This window comes from Artemia franciscana, chromosome 13 (genome assembly GCF_032884065.1).
Source record: "Artemia franciscana chromosome 13, ASM3288406v1, whole genome shotgun sequence".
Taxonomy (NCBI): domain Eukaryota; kingdom Metazoa; phylum Arthropoda; class Branchiopoda; order Anostraca; family Artemiidae; genus Artemia; species Artemia franciscana.
In genome coordinates, this window is record NC_088875.1 from 10,297,391 (window position 1) to 10,314,865 (window position 17,475).

Genomic DNA, 17,475 nt, shown 5'->3' on the forward strand with positions numbered 1-17,475 from the left:
GCTTACCCCTGGGGTACGCGTACCACCGGTTGGGAACCACATAGACAGCACAACTCTATAACAGCAAGAAATATTGAAACTTTTAAACGAGCTAATTCAAATCAAAATTAAAAGTTATGGTACCCTTTTAAAGAGTAACAAGAGATTGGAGGGCAAGCAGCCCTTCTCTCAAGCCCCTTCATTTTCCGAACGCATCAAGTCAAAATTCTGAGACAGACATTTTGTTCAGCCTAGTAGAGTGGTCCAGCAACTATGTCTTTAGGGATATTAGGCATGTCAACCCCCCCCCCCCACACACACACAAACGATTATCCCATTGGTCCATTATGCTTTTAAATGCTACTTTAAAATAAACCAAAAAGCATTGTGCTTATGGTTGCCAATAAGACACCTAAGCAACATATATTGAGAACGACTAGGGGTAATAAGTTGAAACTTTTAAATACTACTATTACTAATTCGGCCATTACAATTTAAACAAATAAAAAGAGTGTAAGTGTGTCCAGGTTGTCAAAAAGCATAGATAGTATCTTTTGGGAGCAATTCTAAGTTTTATCTTTCAGGTCAACATTAGAAGCTATTAAATTAAATTGAAAATACTGTTTGTGTCAGGATTAAAAATTCGCAAAAAAAGTTTTCTAACATAAACATAGCAACCCATACTATGGATTATTATAGAGAAAAAAAAATTAGAAAATATAAAATATTGTTTTTTCCATGATAAAGACTATGTTAATAAAAACTGAACAGAAATTTATTAAAAAAACATTTTCCACAAAATAAGCATTACAAACAAGAGTAAAGAGCTCCATTAGGCCAAAAATGAGCAGAAATAAAGTCAAATAATGTTCCAAGTGTAAAACTACAACAAATCAATATCAATAAATAAATGAATTCAAAACGAACAGAAATTACAATAAATAGTCAAGTCAAAGTCAAAACCAGCAAAAATTAACACAAGAAGGGCAGATAACCCCCATGCCTTCTCAAGACTAGAACGCAATTTGCACTTTACTAAAAACAAAATACGTTTAAAACGTTTTCATTTTTCTTACTTTCATAACTAAGAAATTATCAAAACTTCTAAGGAATAAATACCAGTATATGTCAAAAAACTGATAATCCACAGTCATTTGTTTTTTTTCTGTTGTTGTTTTTTTGTAAAGTACAAACTTCATTCTGGTCTTGAGAGGGTATGGGGAATATCAGCCCTACTTATATTAATTTTTGCTCGTTTTGCTTGAGTTTCACTTTGCTATTTATTGTAATTTCTGTTTGTTTTCAGTTTCATTCATTTATGATACCCTATTGTATATATTGCATTATAATCCTACTGGACACACTAAGGTGTGGATCTGATCATGCGTCTTAGTGTTTATGTTACTGACCTGCAACCTCTATGGTTCCATTCAGATTCACTTAGGTCTGATAATTCAAGTGAACACAACTTAATTAGACATGGACAAAAGGTTTTGACATTTTGATGCTGTTTGACAACAAGTTTGAAAGTTTTGATGTTTTCCACGAGATTTATCATTAAATCGAAGTTTTGAAGTGATAAAAAATTCTTTTTTAATTTGAACATAAAAAGAAAGAATTTGGATTGAAAGTCAGAGACAATTTAGAAGCTGAAAAATATTATTCGTTTGTTAGACCAGTGGTTCCCAACCGGTGGTACGCGTACCCCAGGGGGTACGTGAAGGTCCCAAAATTAATTTAGTCTACATCTTTAAAACTTGTTTCTGACTCAGTTCCAACATTTCCCTCAAAATCAGATAACATAACCCATTGTACGTAATTTCAGACTCATTTTCAAAACTTTCGCTTTCAGTAACCCGCTAATTTTTCTCCATAGCCGTAAGGTCTCGATTTAAACTCAGCGGGTTCAGTATCTTGTCATCTGTTGAAACACGAAGTTTGTGAATTGTGGTTGCAAACAAAGATGGATAGATTCCTGATCAGGAATAACAAGAAGCCGAATGATGGTACCCAAAACTTTGAACCTGCACCTAAAAAGAAGAAATATGACGAATCATCGGTCAAAGTGCGTCGATATTTGTCAGAATACCTAGGGCTCGGATTTAGTGCGACAAAGTCTGATCCAGTGAATGCACAGTGCGTTCTTTGTGGTCAAGTCTTGGCCAACAGTTCCATGAAACCTGCGCATATGAACCGGCATCTCAGTACTGTGCACCCTTTATATGTCGGTAAGCCCATAGAGTTTTTCAAGCGTAAACAAGAAGCATTCGCTAGTAACTGTTTGGAAATTGCAAAAGTGGCATCAGTTTCTTCAAAGGCTCTCTGGGCTTCGTATGCTGTTTCATATTTAGTTGCGAAACAGAAAAAACCGCACACCATCGCCGAATGTCTGATATTACCAGCACTAGTGAAAGTCAGTGAAATAATGTTTGACACGAAAACTGCTTCTGCCCTTCAGTCTATACCTGTGTCGAACAATACCATTTCAAGAAGGATAGAAGACATTGCAAGCGATATTGTCATGCAGGTTATTGAGCAAATAAAGTTGACGAAGATGTTTGCGTTACAGCTTGACGAAAGCACGGATGTGTCAGGTGAAGCCCAGGTGATCGTCTTTATTCGATATCAAGATTGTTCTGACATAAGAGAAAATATTCTGTTTTGTCAAAACCTACAGTCAAGAACAACAGGAGAAGAACTATTCAAGGTGATTGACAAATTCTTCGCAGAAGGGGGCATCTTGTGGGACTGGTGTCTATCAGTTTGCAGTGATGGAGCTGCCGCCCTAACAGGGAAGAATAATGGGCTCATGGCCTGGATAAGGAAGAAAAATCCAAAGGTGAAGTGGTTGCACTGCATCATTCACAGGCAAGCTCTTGCATCGAAAAGGATGAACGCACATCTGCACGAGACCCTCAACGAGGCTGTAAAAGTGATCAACTTCATCAAAGCCCGACCACTGAACTCAAGAATGTTCAAGTTGCTGTGCCAAGAGATGGGTTCAGAACATCAACATTTACTTCTGCACACAGAAGTTCGCTGGTTGTCTCGTGGGAAGATTTTAAACAGACTTTTCGAGCTTCGACAAGAAGTTCATATGTTTCTTCTGGAGCAAAAATCTGCATTCAGTTCACTTTTTGAAAACCAGGACTGGGTCTGCAGGCTGGCCTATCTTGCGGATATTTTCGACAAACTGAATGACTTGAATCTGTCAATGCAAGGTTTCCGGACGGACGAACTCTCCCTGAATTCGAAGATGTGTGCTTTCATCAAGAAATTGGAGTTCTGGCTTAAAAAGGTTCAAAGAAACAGCGTTAGTGTCTTCCCGACCCTTGACAAGTTTGCGGACGATAGTGAAATTGATAACCTCAACACAATCTGTGATTGTATTCGGGAGCATCTGACAAAGTTGCGAGATGAACTTGTGTCATATTTCCCATCGATTATGAACCAAGATAGAACGCAGGATTGGATCCAAAATCCATTTGTTGAAGACGTGACCTCAAGCTCCGGTCTTAGTGACAAGCTTACAGAGAATCTGATCGAACTTGCCAGTGATCGCGCCTTAGAACTGAAATTCCAAAATGTAACTGTTTCCCAGTTTTGGCTGGAGGTGAAAGGAGAATACAAGGAACTAAGTGAAATCGCCATGTCTGCTTTGTTACCATTTGGATCCACTTACCTTTGTGAAGTGTCATTTTCGGCAATGTCATTGATCAAAACCAAACACAGAAACAGACTGAGTGTACAAAATGACCTTATAATTGCCGTTAGTGACATCGAGCCAAGATTTGATAATATTTTAGCAAAAAAGCAGCCTCAAGTTTCTCATTGATTTTGTACGTACATTTAAGCACCGTCATATTGGACAATAAATCTCGTGTTTTTGAAAATCTGATTTTAGTTAAGAAAAAAGTAAAACAACGATTCTCAAGAAAGGGGTACGCAAACTTTTTGGGCCTTGACTAGGGGTACGCGGACCGAAAAAGGTTGGGAACCACTGGTCTATGATATTGCTTATATGCCCTTTTGAAAACGTGCATACATACAGTTTTTACTCTAATTGAAACTCCTAAACGTTCCCTAAAAGTTTTATCTTAATATCTTTAGCGTCATTAGTTACATTAACTGTAGTGGTAATATTAAAAGTATAAACATTGTGCCTTCTGGCTAGTTCAAAATCCTCTATGATTTACCCTTAAAGGTGAAAGTTCAAGGTCAGCCTAGATATTCCTTAAAACATTCACTTTAATACCCTTAACTTACACAGTAGCAATAGTTTTAGCAGCAGTAGTAGCAGTATGTGCATACCACCTTTGGTTTCTTCAACATCCCCTTCAACACATGCTGGAAGTGTCAGCTTAATACATACCAACAACCAGTAGCTGTAGTAGTAGCTGTAAAATTAATTATAGTAGCCTTAGTGGTAGTAGCAGTAATAGAGGTAGTAATAATAGTAATAGTAGCAGTAGTGTGAGCAGCTCTGGTAATTATGAATTGCTCAAAATTTTGCTTAAAAATATGCTTGAGCAGCCGGTAGCTGCCGTAGTTTTAAGAATCTTTTCTGTGATTAGGAATAGAGCTAATGTGACCAACTAAAAAATATTTAGTAGAATAATTGAAAGAGGAATGACTTAACAATAGCTGTTATTGGTTAATTAAAGCTGGGCAATTGAACAAAGAATGATTAAAAGAAATGCTTAAATTATCATAATTTAATTTTCAATATATTAAATAATTTTCAATATATTAAATTAAACAATGCAAAGAGTGATTAAATTATCAAGATTATTGGGTTATCTCACCTTCGTGAGTGCAGACTCTATATTAGCTGATGAAACAGATAGGGGACCAGATGTTTGTATATAAATTAGTAAGAATGGTTTTAGCTTTGCTAAAACATTGCTTGAAGGTTTGATTTAGCTGCATTAAAACAGATCTATTTAAAACATTAAAACAGATAAAAAAAAATCAAGCAGCATCAAATTTAAATAATCAAATAGTTAACACTTTTCACTATTAATCATATTCCCACAAAATCAAGAGTGCATCCAGGATTTTTTTTGGGAAGGGGGGGGGGGATCACAAGAAGAAACTTAGAAACGTAGCAAAAATTAGTTTATATGCACCAATAATTGGTTTTTGCACCAATATGGTTGACACAGTAGCTTTACAGGAGATGGTGTTGTCTAAACAAACACCGATTAAAATTTATTTTAAACCACGTTTAGAGAAACATTAAAACTTAGAATTCCAGTACAAAATAGTCAATCAAAGCAAAATGAGAAAATAGGTTTATTAACTTTAACAAAGTAGTTTTCAGCAGAATATTGGGAGGTGGTATTTATAAAGGTCATTGGACAGTAAATCAACAGCACAGGTTTACTGTTATAAGAAAATATTCTTTTGTAGATTTTGTCGATTTTGTTTATTGAGTACTTGTAAAGTATTTTCTTCAACTTGTGGCTGTTCGCTGAAATTGGTAGAATCCAAGGTATTTTTTTCTTTGCTTTGGGAAGTTGTGTAGTGAGGTTAATTAAACTTTCAGGAGCGGGTCCACAGCCTAAACTGTGTCTTGAAAAGGTCTTCTGATGCATCAGTCTTTTTCCCTTCCATCTCCAAAGGGCACTGATATTTATGAACTTAGGCAGACTTTGTGTTTTAGTATCAAAACTTCTGGGAATAGATGCTTAGCACAAGTAAGGCCTAAAAAAAGCAATCTTTCTCTTATTCTTGTTTACTAAATCCTCTGAAAAATCCAAATATAATACATTTTGTAGATAGAAGGCTGAAACTTTATTATTGTATAGGGTTCTCAGATATGTTATATTTATTATGCAATCATTACTAATGAATTAATAATGCCTCATGGCAATCCCATACTTCTTTGTGTGGTTCCTTTCACTAAAATTAAACAAACTATTTCATGTAAGTAACTTTTTCTAGGCAACTGAATTCAATAAATTACCTATATTTGAAACCAGTTGCCATACTTTTACATCTCGAAAGTCACAAGTTTTCTAACCTCACTCAGTACAATATGGAGTCTTTTTTTGCGTTTATAGATCTGTTTTTTTTTTATAAAAAATCTATCACAATTTTGGCAAAAACTTTCAAATCCCACTCGTGAGAATTGATTTTTCTGTTCTTTCTATTCTGATTTTTTTTTTTTTTTTTGAAATCCAATTTTTTGTTTCTTTTCATTTTGTTTCGAATCACATTTAAGGAAAAAAAAGTATGAATTGTTGGTTCAATTTATGTTTGTTGTATATGTATGTATGTTTAGCATACATATTAGATAATTGTTTCTAACTTGAAAATTTTGCTTTAGAAAAGGAGCTCCCAAAAAGAGGTTATTTGTTGATGCATCTATCATGGATCTGAGGCGAAAAGATTTCATGCAAGATGGGACGCCCGAAATCCTTCGACTAGAGAAAACTCCTGTTAGATACAGTGTTACACCCCTTTCAGTACCGTAAGTATTGACAGTACGACTTTCCAAAAAAAAACTGCTTTCCAAGCCCTTTGGTTTCTTAGTGCTATTTAAAATCGTCAAAATCTGTTAATTGTACTTGCAGTTAAGTAATAAGACAGTTATAAAAAACCTTTAAGTGGTTCATAACCTTCTATACAAGTTTGATCAATTAAATAGAGCGATTTCTCCTCTTTTCTCTAGTAATTTTAGGGGAGATTGTGGTGTGAGTAGGGGAGAAAGGGATAATTAAGAAGAACATTTTCGACTTCTCTATGGATGTTTTTGAGCTGACAGTTGGAGATCGCTTTTAAGAAGCAGACATTTGTCTAAAAGAGACAATTGAAAACCAAATCTCATGTTATGTTTATTAAAAATCAATAAATTTTAATAATAAGTCATATATGATTTTCTCAAATGGCTCTGAGACCTTCAAGAAACTGACGAAAACGAAGTCCAAAGTTGAAATATGACTTCAAAGAAAACTCCATAATTACTTTTTTTAAGATAATATACTCTAATTTTCTCCACGTATCTGGCCGATTTTTTTCCGTGAATAAAATATATATATATATATATATATATATATATATATATATATATATATATATATATATATATATATATATATATATATATATATATATATATATTTGCTTTATCTCAAGTGCTAGGCAAAGGTTAGAATCCACTGTCTCCAGTGCTCCCAAAAATATATATTTTTGAATATTTTTGAGAGAATATATTTTCTCTCTCTTTGGACTATTTAACCCATTGTAGTTTGGCTGTTATATGAATAATTGGTTTCTTAAAATTTAATATTTATATTCAGCCAATTTTTTCAAATGAACGACCGCAAACGTAGGTTAGTAAAATAACGCCCATGGGAAAACCCATTAGTTTTTTTTTTGGAGAATTGACCTTACATCAGAAGTCACCAGAAATGTGGTCACAGCATGTGATCACAAGAATGTAATCACAGGAATGTAACAGAAAGTGACCTGAGCTGCTTTTTCTTTCTTCATAGAGACGAACCTTCCCATCTTCTGACACGACTCAGCTAGGTTCCTTGCTTTATAGGAGAGATAATCCTTAATTAGTCACGTGGTTTGATCCATCTATATAAGTGAAGTTACATTTTTTGGGGGGGGGGGGATATTAGACAGAACCTGGCCCCATGGGCTTAAATTTTTAGCTTGTAATAATATACAGATTGGTAGTGGTGGCATAACTCACATTTCAGCAACATGTAGGAGGGTGGTTTAAGGAGGCTAGGGTCCAAGAACCTCACTGTACACTCTTCACTCATACAGGTGGGAAATCCCTGTATGAGCCTGGCTTAAACAAGGTGAATATACCTTTCTGTTGGAATTTACCTGAGAAACTTTTATTTTTATATTAAGTGCAGAATTTAAATCCCTTACGGCATGGGCTGCATTTTCCATGTCATCCTCAGAGCAATAGTTATTGGATCTTTAAATTATTCGGATAGAAATTGCTACCTCGAAATTTTGATATGATTCTTTATTACACAGTCGGATCATATGGGACGTTCAAAGGACCTCAGATTTTCCCCTGATGGATTTTTGGCCCTTTAAAAGAACACTATAGTTTAGATTTTGCAATCAAACAAGCCCCTCGCCAATTTTGTATGATCCTTTGCCTAATATGATGACATTTGGGGGGGGGGGGGTTATACATAAGAGACTTATCCGTTTTTACTAAGTCTAGTCTATTGCTTTTACTGAGATCTCAACTGGTGCCGAAAAAGGGGGTTGTTTTCGAATGGAATGAGAAGAGGTTATGTGAAATGTCAAAGGGAAAAATTAATTTCGTGAGAGAGCCCAAGAGCGAAGCTCGAAACATATTTGGTTGGAGGGGAAGTATACGTGTCTGTTATAGCCTAATATGGCTTGGTTCTGCAAATAAAGCAGCAAAACAATTCCTGCTTTAATGTAAACTCTCGAAGAGGTTCAATGGTTCTTTGTTTTTCTTTTATTATTTATTATTGACCCTGTTCACTGGTATGGTGACCTAGATATTTTCGATTGGATTGTACAGATCAAATCGCCATCAATGAAGTTGCACTGTCTTTTTTATTATGTTTTTTTTTATCTTATTTTTGAAATTAAATAACGATTTATATTTTATTGTTTTTTTTAACTTATGTTGATTTGGTGATTCTATGTCTTAGAGATTCAAAGTGCTTAAAGTCATTTAAACTGGTGATAACTTTACCTTTTGGATTCCTATTTAGCTTTAAAATTTTAATGACTTTTTTTCTCGGTATTGACTGTCTATATGTGATAAAATTGAATAACCTCGCATGGCTTACTACACCTACCATGACAGAAATTACAGCTTTTTATGAATTAACAGTACGTTAGCTCTCATCAAGCATTCAAGTTGATACCTTTGATACCTTTTGATACTTTTGGGTTTAATTTGATACCTTTTGTGGTATGCGGAATCAAAACTTTTGTCATGTTTTTTCTAATAATATGTGGGTACTTTAAACTATATTTACTAGGTTCTTTCGAGATGATAATTAAGATAATATTATATTGACAAACGACTATCATAAGCTAAAAAAAAACAAAAAACAATTAGCCGAATTTTCGTTTCAAGTCAAGTAATTTTAAGACCAAAGCAGAACGTGAGTCAAAAATCAATAGGAATAAAAGAAACAATTTCTAACTAGGGAAAGTTTTGGGTTAAAAAAATAAATGAACATCTCAAAACGCTGAAGCTATATCATGAAGGAGTAACAAATTTAAAGAAAATGGCCATATAAGAAGTGACAATATATGAATAACTAAGAAAGGTAGAAAGTTCTTTATTTACTGCTGAATTTATTTCAGAGGGTGAAAATTTCAAGAAGCATCTTAGTATAACGTGAATCCAGATTCAGTAGGAATAAAAGAAACAATTATATATAAAAAAAAAATCTAACTAGAAAACTGTTTGGGTCGAAAAATAAAAGACCGCAAAACTTAAACAAAAAGAAAAAGAGCTGAAGCTACATTATGAAGGAGCAAAAAAATGGAAGAAAATGGTCATATAAGAATTGAGAATATATGAACAACTAAGACAAAAAGACGAAAAGAACTTTTACTTACTGCTGAATTTATTTGACAGGGCAAAAAGTTCCAAAAGGATCTTGGCTCAGACGAATACAAATACCGGCATCGACTTTCTGAGGGTTTCACGAAGACTTTTTGAAGCTCCGTTACAAAGTACACCAAACCACAAGGATAAGGTAAACTTATTGTCAGTTTTATTGGATTTGCTTTCAATTAATTTCTGAATTTTCCGAAGGTTACGAGCCTAAACATAGAAGCTAGACTAAGCCATAGGCTCGTTTATGATGTAGAAGATAAAATAAATTATGAAGATCAAATTATGATGCAGAAGATCAAATAAATTTTTGCCAACAGTAGAATCGAGTTGTTCAGAAGCTTTGTTAGTAAGATAAAAATTCTCGAATTTTTTTTATTTAGGAAATTATTGGAATTTTGAATATATTGAATTGTCAGAAAAAGGAACTTATTCTGGGAGAGAAACTTGAAAAAATTTGGAAACATTTTGCTGAATATTCTAAAATTAATAAGGTTTTAAGTGTACCCAGTAATCTCTATAACAAAATGATAATTGTTATTGCTATTATACATGTATTTCCCTTATTAATACAAAAATTGATGAGTAATAAATACATATAACGAACGAATTCTAATCATATCAGCTTAAAATGAAAAACTCAAAATAAGTGTTATGACACATTACGTCTCAAAACTAAATTTAAGAAATGGAAGTATCCAACTTAAAATTTTTAACTTCATTAAGATCAGTATGTTTCAAAAAGATATATTGAGATGCATAAATACATACCGGACATTACGAATCTCTGTCCGAAAACATTTATTGAAAAAACATATTATCCTCGAATTATGTCATTTTGGGTATTATTCTAAATTTTGAAAATTTTTTGGTTATATTAACCAAATAATATATTTGGTTATATTAGATTACGAGCCTAAACATGGAAGCTAGACTAGGCTTAAGACTAGACTAAGTCGTTTTATTTGCATCAATTTTGAAGACATATTTGACATGATCTAAGAAGCAATAATTTTTGTTTTTTAAGTTTCAACTCTGCTCTTTACTTTCATTCTGGACTGCAACATAACTGAGGAATTCGTAATTGGTCTCTCATACAGTGCAGGTATTCTAAAACTTTATCTAACGCACTTCCTAAGATTGCCAATAAATACAAACTATTTGATTTAATTGAGTGATCACTCTATACATATAAAAAGAAATTGAAAGAGTTCTTTCTGCCTATAATAGCAGGAACTGAATGTAAAATGATTTATTTGTAAATTAGTTTATAAGTCCCATCCGTGTCTCCATGAGTCGATTTTCTTTTCGCTTCTTCTCTTTCTCTCTTTCTCTATGTACTCCGTTTGAGTTACCGAGGTTTAATTTCTTCTTTTTCTCTTTCTCAATTGTTAAAGGAGACAAAACGAGTTGCCTCCCTGTCTCCTTTGTAAAAGATGTATGTGTATCGTTTCTTGTTTAATAAAGTCAAGTCAAGCCAAGTGGTTTAGGACACATAGTTACCGAAATTAAGTTTTTTGGACATTTAGATTTATTTCCTAATCATTTTACTACTTTTGGCTAAAACCTGAATTTGCACTTAAGCAGAAGAAGATAATTTACCTACCTTTCTTGGATGTTTCATTATCAAAAGAAGAAATAAGACGGTTTTCAATGTTTATAGAAAATAAAGATACAACTACAGATATTTGAACTTTTTTTCGGATGTTTCTGGGAGGGTGTAAAGAAGGAGGAATTGAATAGACTGGGACGGAGGAAGACCGTGCGCAGCTGAGTTGGACTCAGGTGGCTTGGTGATGAAGTGAGCTGTTAGTAGTAGTAGTTGTAGTTTCCGACATTACTAAAAAAAGGATAAATGAGTAGAGTTTTAGATAACTTCAGTTTGTTACTCCCTTGAATTTGGGAGGCTTCGATTTGGGGGATCACGACTTAAGAAAAAATTACTCTAAGAAGGCAAATTATGCTGAAACTACAAGAAATAATTGGAAGAATCTAACGATTCTAAGGAGGCACGAAGTTCAAAAATGGGCGAGTTAATCTAATTAGAAATACATTTTTTTTGCCTGCCGGGGCACTTGGGCAGTCGAAAACACAATCCATCTGGGCCTAATCTTGGGGAAAACTCTTCTGTATTCTTGTAAATTTGGGTCTCATCTTCTTCCTCTTTAGTTGTGCTCTGTTGCAACTCGGTCAATCTAGGCCTAATCTACTGGGAAATTCCTATGTAATCCTGTAAATTGGGGTTTCATTTTTTTCTTTTCAAGTTGCCCTCTGTTGCAACTTGGTGATTCTAGGCTTAATCTTGGGGGAAATTCCTCTGTATTCCTGTAAAGTGAGGTCTAATCTTCTTCCTTTTAAGTCGCACTCTGTTGCAACTCGGTTAATCTAGGCTTACTCTTGGAGGAACTCTCGTGTATACCTGTAAATTAAGGTTTCATCTTCTTCTTAATTTACTCTCTGTTGCAACTTTGTGAATCTAGTCTTATTCTTGGGGAAATTCATCTATATTCTTGTAAAGTGAGGACCAATCTTCTTCCTCTTAAGTCGCACTCTGTTGCAACTCGATTAATCTAGACTTACTCTTGGTGGAACTCCTGTGTGTACCTGTAAATTAAGGTTTCATCTTCTTCTTAATTTACTCTCTGTTGCAAATTTGTGAATCTAGTCTTATTCTTGGGGAAATTCCTCTATATTCTTGTAAAGTGAGGACCAATCTTCTTCCTCTTAAGTCGCACTCTGTTGCAACTCGGTGAATCTAGGCTTACTCTTGGGGAAAATTCCTCTATATTCTTGTAAAGTGAGGTCTAATCTTCTTCCTCTTAAGTCGCACTCTGTTGCAACTCGGTTAATCTAGGCTTACTCTTGGTGGAACTCCTGTGTGTACCTGTAAATGAAGGTTTCATCTTCTTCTTAATTTACTCTCTGCTGCAACTTTGTAAATCTAGTCCTATTTTTAGGAAATTCCTCTATATTCTTGTAAAGTGAGGTCTAATCTTCTTCCTCTCAAGTCGCACTCTGTTGCAACTCGGTTAATCTAGGCTTACTCTTGGGGAACTCTCGTGTATACCTGCAAATTAAGGTTTCATCTTCTTCTTAATTTACTCTCTGTTGCAACTTTGTGAATTTAGTCGTATTCTTGGGGAAATTCCTGTATATTCTTGTAAAGTGAGGTCTAATCTTCTTCCTCTTAAGTCGCACTCTGTTGCAACTCGGTTAATCTAGGCTTACCCTTGGTGGAACTCCTGTGTGTACCTGTAAATTAAGGTTTCATCTTCTTCTTAATTTACTCTCTGTTGCAACTTTGTGAATCTAGTCTTATTCTTGGGGAAATTCCTCTATATTCTTGTAAAGTGAGGACCAATCTTCTTCCTCTTAAGTCGCACTCTGTTGCAACTCGGTTAATCTAGGCTTACTCTTGGTGGAACTCCTGTGTGTACCTGTAAATTAAGGTTTCATCTTCTTCTTAATTTACTCTCTGTTGCAACTTTGTGAATCTAGTCTTATCCTTGGGGAAATTCCTTTATATTCTTGTAAAGTGAGGACCAATCTTCTTCCTCTTAAGTCGCACTCTGTTGCAACTCGGTGAATCTAGGCTTACTCTTGGGGAAATTCCTCTATATTCTTGTAAAGTGAGGACCAATCTTCTTCCTCTTAAGTCGCACTCTGTTGCAACTCGGTTAATCTAGGCTTACTCTTGGTGGAACTCCTGTGTGTACCTGTAAATTAAGGTTTCATCTTCTTCTTAATTTACTCTCTGTTGCAACTTTGTGAATCTAGTCTTATCCTTGGGGAAATTCCTTTATATTCTTGTAAAGTGAGGACCAATCTTCTTCCTCTTAAGTCGCACTCTGTTGCAACTCGGTGAATCTAGGCTTACTCTTGGGGAAAATTCCTCTATATTCTTGTAAAGTGAGGCCTAATCTTCTTCCTCTTAAGTCGCACTCTGTTGCAACTCGGTTAATCTAGGCTTACTCTTGGTGGAACTCCTGTGTGTACCTGTAAATTAAGGTTTCATCTTCTTCTTAATTTACTCTCTGTTGCAACTTCGTGAATCTAGTCTTATTCTTGGGGAAATTTCTCTATATTCTTGTAAAGTGAGGACCAATCTTCTTCCTCTTAAGTCTCACTCTGTCGCAACTCGGTGAATCTAGGCTTACTCTTGGGGAAATTTCCTCTATATTCTTGTAAAGTGAGGTCTAATCTTCTTCCTCTTAAGTCGCACTCTGTTGCAACTTGGTGAATCTAGGCTTACTCTTGGTGGAACTCCTGTGTTTACCTGTAAATTAAGGTTTCATCTTCTTCTTCTTAAGTTGCCCTCTGTTGCAATTCGGTGTGTCTAGGCTTAATCTTGGGGGAAATTCCTTTGTATTCCTGTAAAGTGAGGTCTAATCGTCTTCCTCTTAAGTCGCACTCTGTTGTAACTCGGGCAATCTAGGCTTAATCTTTGGGAAATTCCTGTGTATACTTGTAAATTAAGGTTTCTTTTTCTTCCTCTTAAGTTACTCTCTGTTGCAACTCGGTCAATCTAGCCCTAATCCTGGGGAAATTTATCTATAGTACTGCTAATTTGGGTTTAGTTGTCTTCTTCTTAAGTTGTACTCTGCCGCAACTCCGTCAATTTTGTTCAACTTAAGTAATTTCTAATTCGACTTACTCACGGTGATATAATCTCCCTTTGAGTTTAAAAGAAATGAGTAGTAATTGCTTTGGGTTGAGAATTGGCCTTGGACTTCTCTTCTGTTTAAGCTATCTTGTTTCCCAATAAATCCGCTAAGGATAAATATAAACAGGAAGAGTTATAACAAAAAGAAATAAAGATACTTTTGAAACTTAACAAATCTTAAGGACTTCGTCTTTTCTGTTTTATTTTCTTCATTTTCTCTTTTCTGTTTTTACTCTTACTTTCTCTATGTATCTCTTGCATTTCTTCTTTTTATTCTTTCTGATTATTCTTCCAATTTTATGTTGTAGTATACTCTTTGCATTCGTCGACTTTTAATTTTTTTGAATGTCACTTTTTTCAATGATGATTGTCTAATGTTATAATGAGAAGGTGTAAATAGGTAAATAATACAGAGAGTTCAAAAAGTTCACTCAATGCGAGGTACGTAACGAAAATACAGGTACTCTTAGTATAATCACAAAATCCTTACCGGAGCATTTTGTTTCATGATCGAGTTTCCGGGTTCATCGGGTCATTTTATATCATCGGGTTTACAGTGTCTTGAACAATTTGAATTTATCAAGATCGCTGTGTGTACATTATATTTTGACTATCCTGTTAAAGTGCCTCTACGGAAAATCGTCGCTACTATTACTGCTGAAAAAAAACCGAAACCTCTTACCTTCTTAGTTAATGCATCCATAAGTGCTATCTGGTTTCGATTCATTATTTACCTATAATTCATAAGTTTAATTAAATTGTGTTCTGAAGGTCCGCAAAAGCAAAGTGCCAGTACGATCACTGCTACAGACATTCCGAAACCTCTGGCCTTCTTAGAAAAGATAAGATATTTGTGTAAACAAAATTCTTACCACTAGCCCCAAAGGGTGATTTTGTATTTCTAAGCTAATGTGTTCATAAGTTCTTCTTGTTTTCAATTCAAATTTAATTTTAATTCATAAACTGATTCATAACTTAAGGTGTAATGTATTTTGAGGTGCCGCTACAGAAAAGTGCCGGTACGGTCGCTACTACATAGATTCCGAAACATCTTGCCTTCTCATAAAAGATAAGATATTTATGTAACAAAAATTCTTATCACTAGCCCCAAAGGGTGAATGTGCATTTCTTAGTTAATGTGTTAATAAGTTCTAGTTATTTTCAATTCAAAATTTAATTGCAATTCATAGACTAATTCATTAAGTTAAGGTGCAATATATTCCGGAGCGCTGCTACAGGAAAGTGCCGGTACTGTTACTGCTACAGACAATCCGAAACCTCTTGCCTTCTTAGTTTATATATCAATGCTACTAACAACTTCACTACACAACCGCAGCATCAAGCGGCCTGAGACCAAACCAGCTACGCACGCTCCTCAATCCCAATGTACTCAAAAACCCCCTCTTCACACCGACCTAGGAAGTCACCATTTGCACTAAATCTTTCTTTATGACATCCTCCCTTCCCAATTCCGGACGACCTGCTTTCCTTTTAGCCCTAGAGGACTGGCCGTCTAGTTGGCAGTCTTCTGTATTCCTGCAAATTGGGGTCTCATCTTCTTCCTCTTAAATTGCGCTCTGTTACAACTCGGCCAATCTAGGCCTGATCTTTGGGGAAGTTTCTGTGTATTCCTGTTATTTGGGGTTTCGTTTTTTCCTCTCAAGTTGCCCTCTGTTGCAACTCGGTGAATCTATGCTTAATTTTGGAGGAAATTCCTCTGTATTCCTGTAAAGCGAGGTCTAATCTTCTTCTTCTTAAGTCTCACTCTGTTGCAACTCGGTAAATCTCAGTTTACTCTTGAGGGAACTCAAATTTATACCTGTAAATTAAGCTTTCATCTTCTTCTTCTTAAGTTGCCCTCTGTTGTAACTCGGTGAATCTAGGCTTTATCTTCGGGGAAGTTCCTCTGTATTCCTGTAAAGTGAAGTCCAATCTTCTTCCTCTTAAGTTGCACTCTTTTGCAATTCGGTCATTCTAGGCTTACTCTTGGGAGAACTCCTGTTTATACCTGTAAAATAAGATATCATCTACTTCTTCTTAAGTTGCCCTCTGTTGCAAATCGTTGAATCTTTGCTTAATCTCGGGGGAAATTCCTGTGTATTCCTGTAAAGTGAGGTCTAATCTTCTTCCTCTTAAGTCGCACTCTGTTGCAACTCGGTCAATCTAGTCTTACTCTTGCGGGAACTCTTGTTTATACCTGTAAAATAAGGTATCATCTTCTTCTTCTTAAGTTGTCCTCTGTTGCAACTCGGTGAATCTAGGCTTAATCTCGGGGAAAATTCATCTGTATTCCTGTGAAGTGAGAATCTAAACTTCTTCCTCTTAAGTCGCACTCTGTTGCAACTCGGCCAATCTCGGTTAACTCTTGAGCATATGTATACCTGTAAATTAAGGTTTCATCTTCTTCTTCTTAAGTTGCGCTCTGTTTCATCATCTGTATTCCTGTAAAGTGAGAGTCTAAACTTCGTCCTCTTAAGTCGCACTCTGTTGCAACTCAGCCAATCTCGGTTAACTTTTGAGCATATATATACCTGTAAATTAAGGTTTCATCTTCTTCTTCTTAAGTTCCCCTCTGTTGCAACTCGATGAATCTAGGCTTTGTCTTGGGGAAAATTCCTCTGTATTCCTGTAAGGCGAAGTCCAATCTTCTTCCTCCTTAAGTCGCGCTCTTTTGCAACTCGGTCAGTGTAGGCCTACTCTTGGAGGATATCCTGTTTATACCTGTAAATTAAGGTTTCATCTTCTTCTTCTTAAGTTGCCCTCAGTTGCATTTCGGTGAATCTATGCCTTATCTTGGGAAAAATTCCTCTTTATTCCTGTAAAGTGAAGTCCAATCGTTTTCCTCTTAAGTCGCACTCTTTTGCAACTCGGTCAATGTAGGCTTACTCGTGGGGTAACTCCTGTTTATAACTGTAAAATAAGGTATCATCTTCTTCTTAATAAGTTGTACTCTGCTGTAACTCCGTCAATTCTGTTCAACTAAAGTAATTTCTAATTCAGCTTACTCACGGTAATATAATCTTCCTTGGAGTTTAAAAGAAAAGAGTAGTAATTTCTTTGGGTTGAGAATTGGCTTGGGACTTCTCTTCTGTCTAAGCTCTCTTGTTTCCCAATAAATTCGCTTAGAATAAATATAAAGAGAAAGAGTTATCATAAAAAGAGGTAAAGATACTTGTGAAACTTAACAAATCTTTGGATAAAGGACTTTGTCTTTTCTGTTTTATTTTCTTCATTTTCTCTTGTC

At 35.2% G+C, this 17,475-nt stretch overlaps 1 protein-coding gene across 4 annotated transcripts in view; it reads left to right on the plus strand.

Moving 5' to 3' along the window:
- LOC136034498 (uncharacterized) overlaps window positions 1–17,475 on the plus strand; it is a 57,536-nt gene that overhangs the window by 22,771 nt on the left and 17,290 nt on the right. For all 4 annotated transcript variants that reach the window (XM_065715713.1, XM_065715716.1, XM_065715714.1 and 1 more), the window contains exons 2-3: window positions 6,311–6,454; window positions 9,590–9,710. In XM_065715713.1, the coding sequence (XP_065571785.1) occupies window positions 6,354–6,454; window positions 9,590–9,710 (222 nt within the window). In that variant the 5' untranslated portion in view covers window positions 6,311–6,353. The remainder of the gene's footprint in view (window positions 1–6,310; window positions 6,455–9,589; window positions 9,711–17,475) is intronic.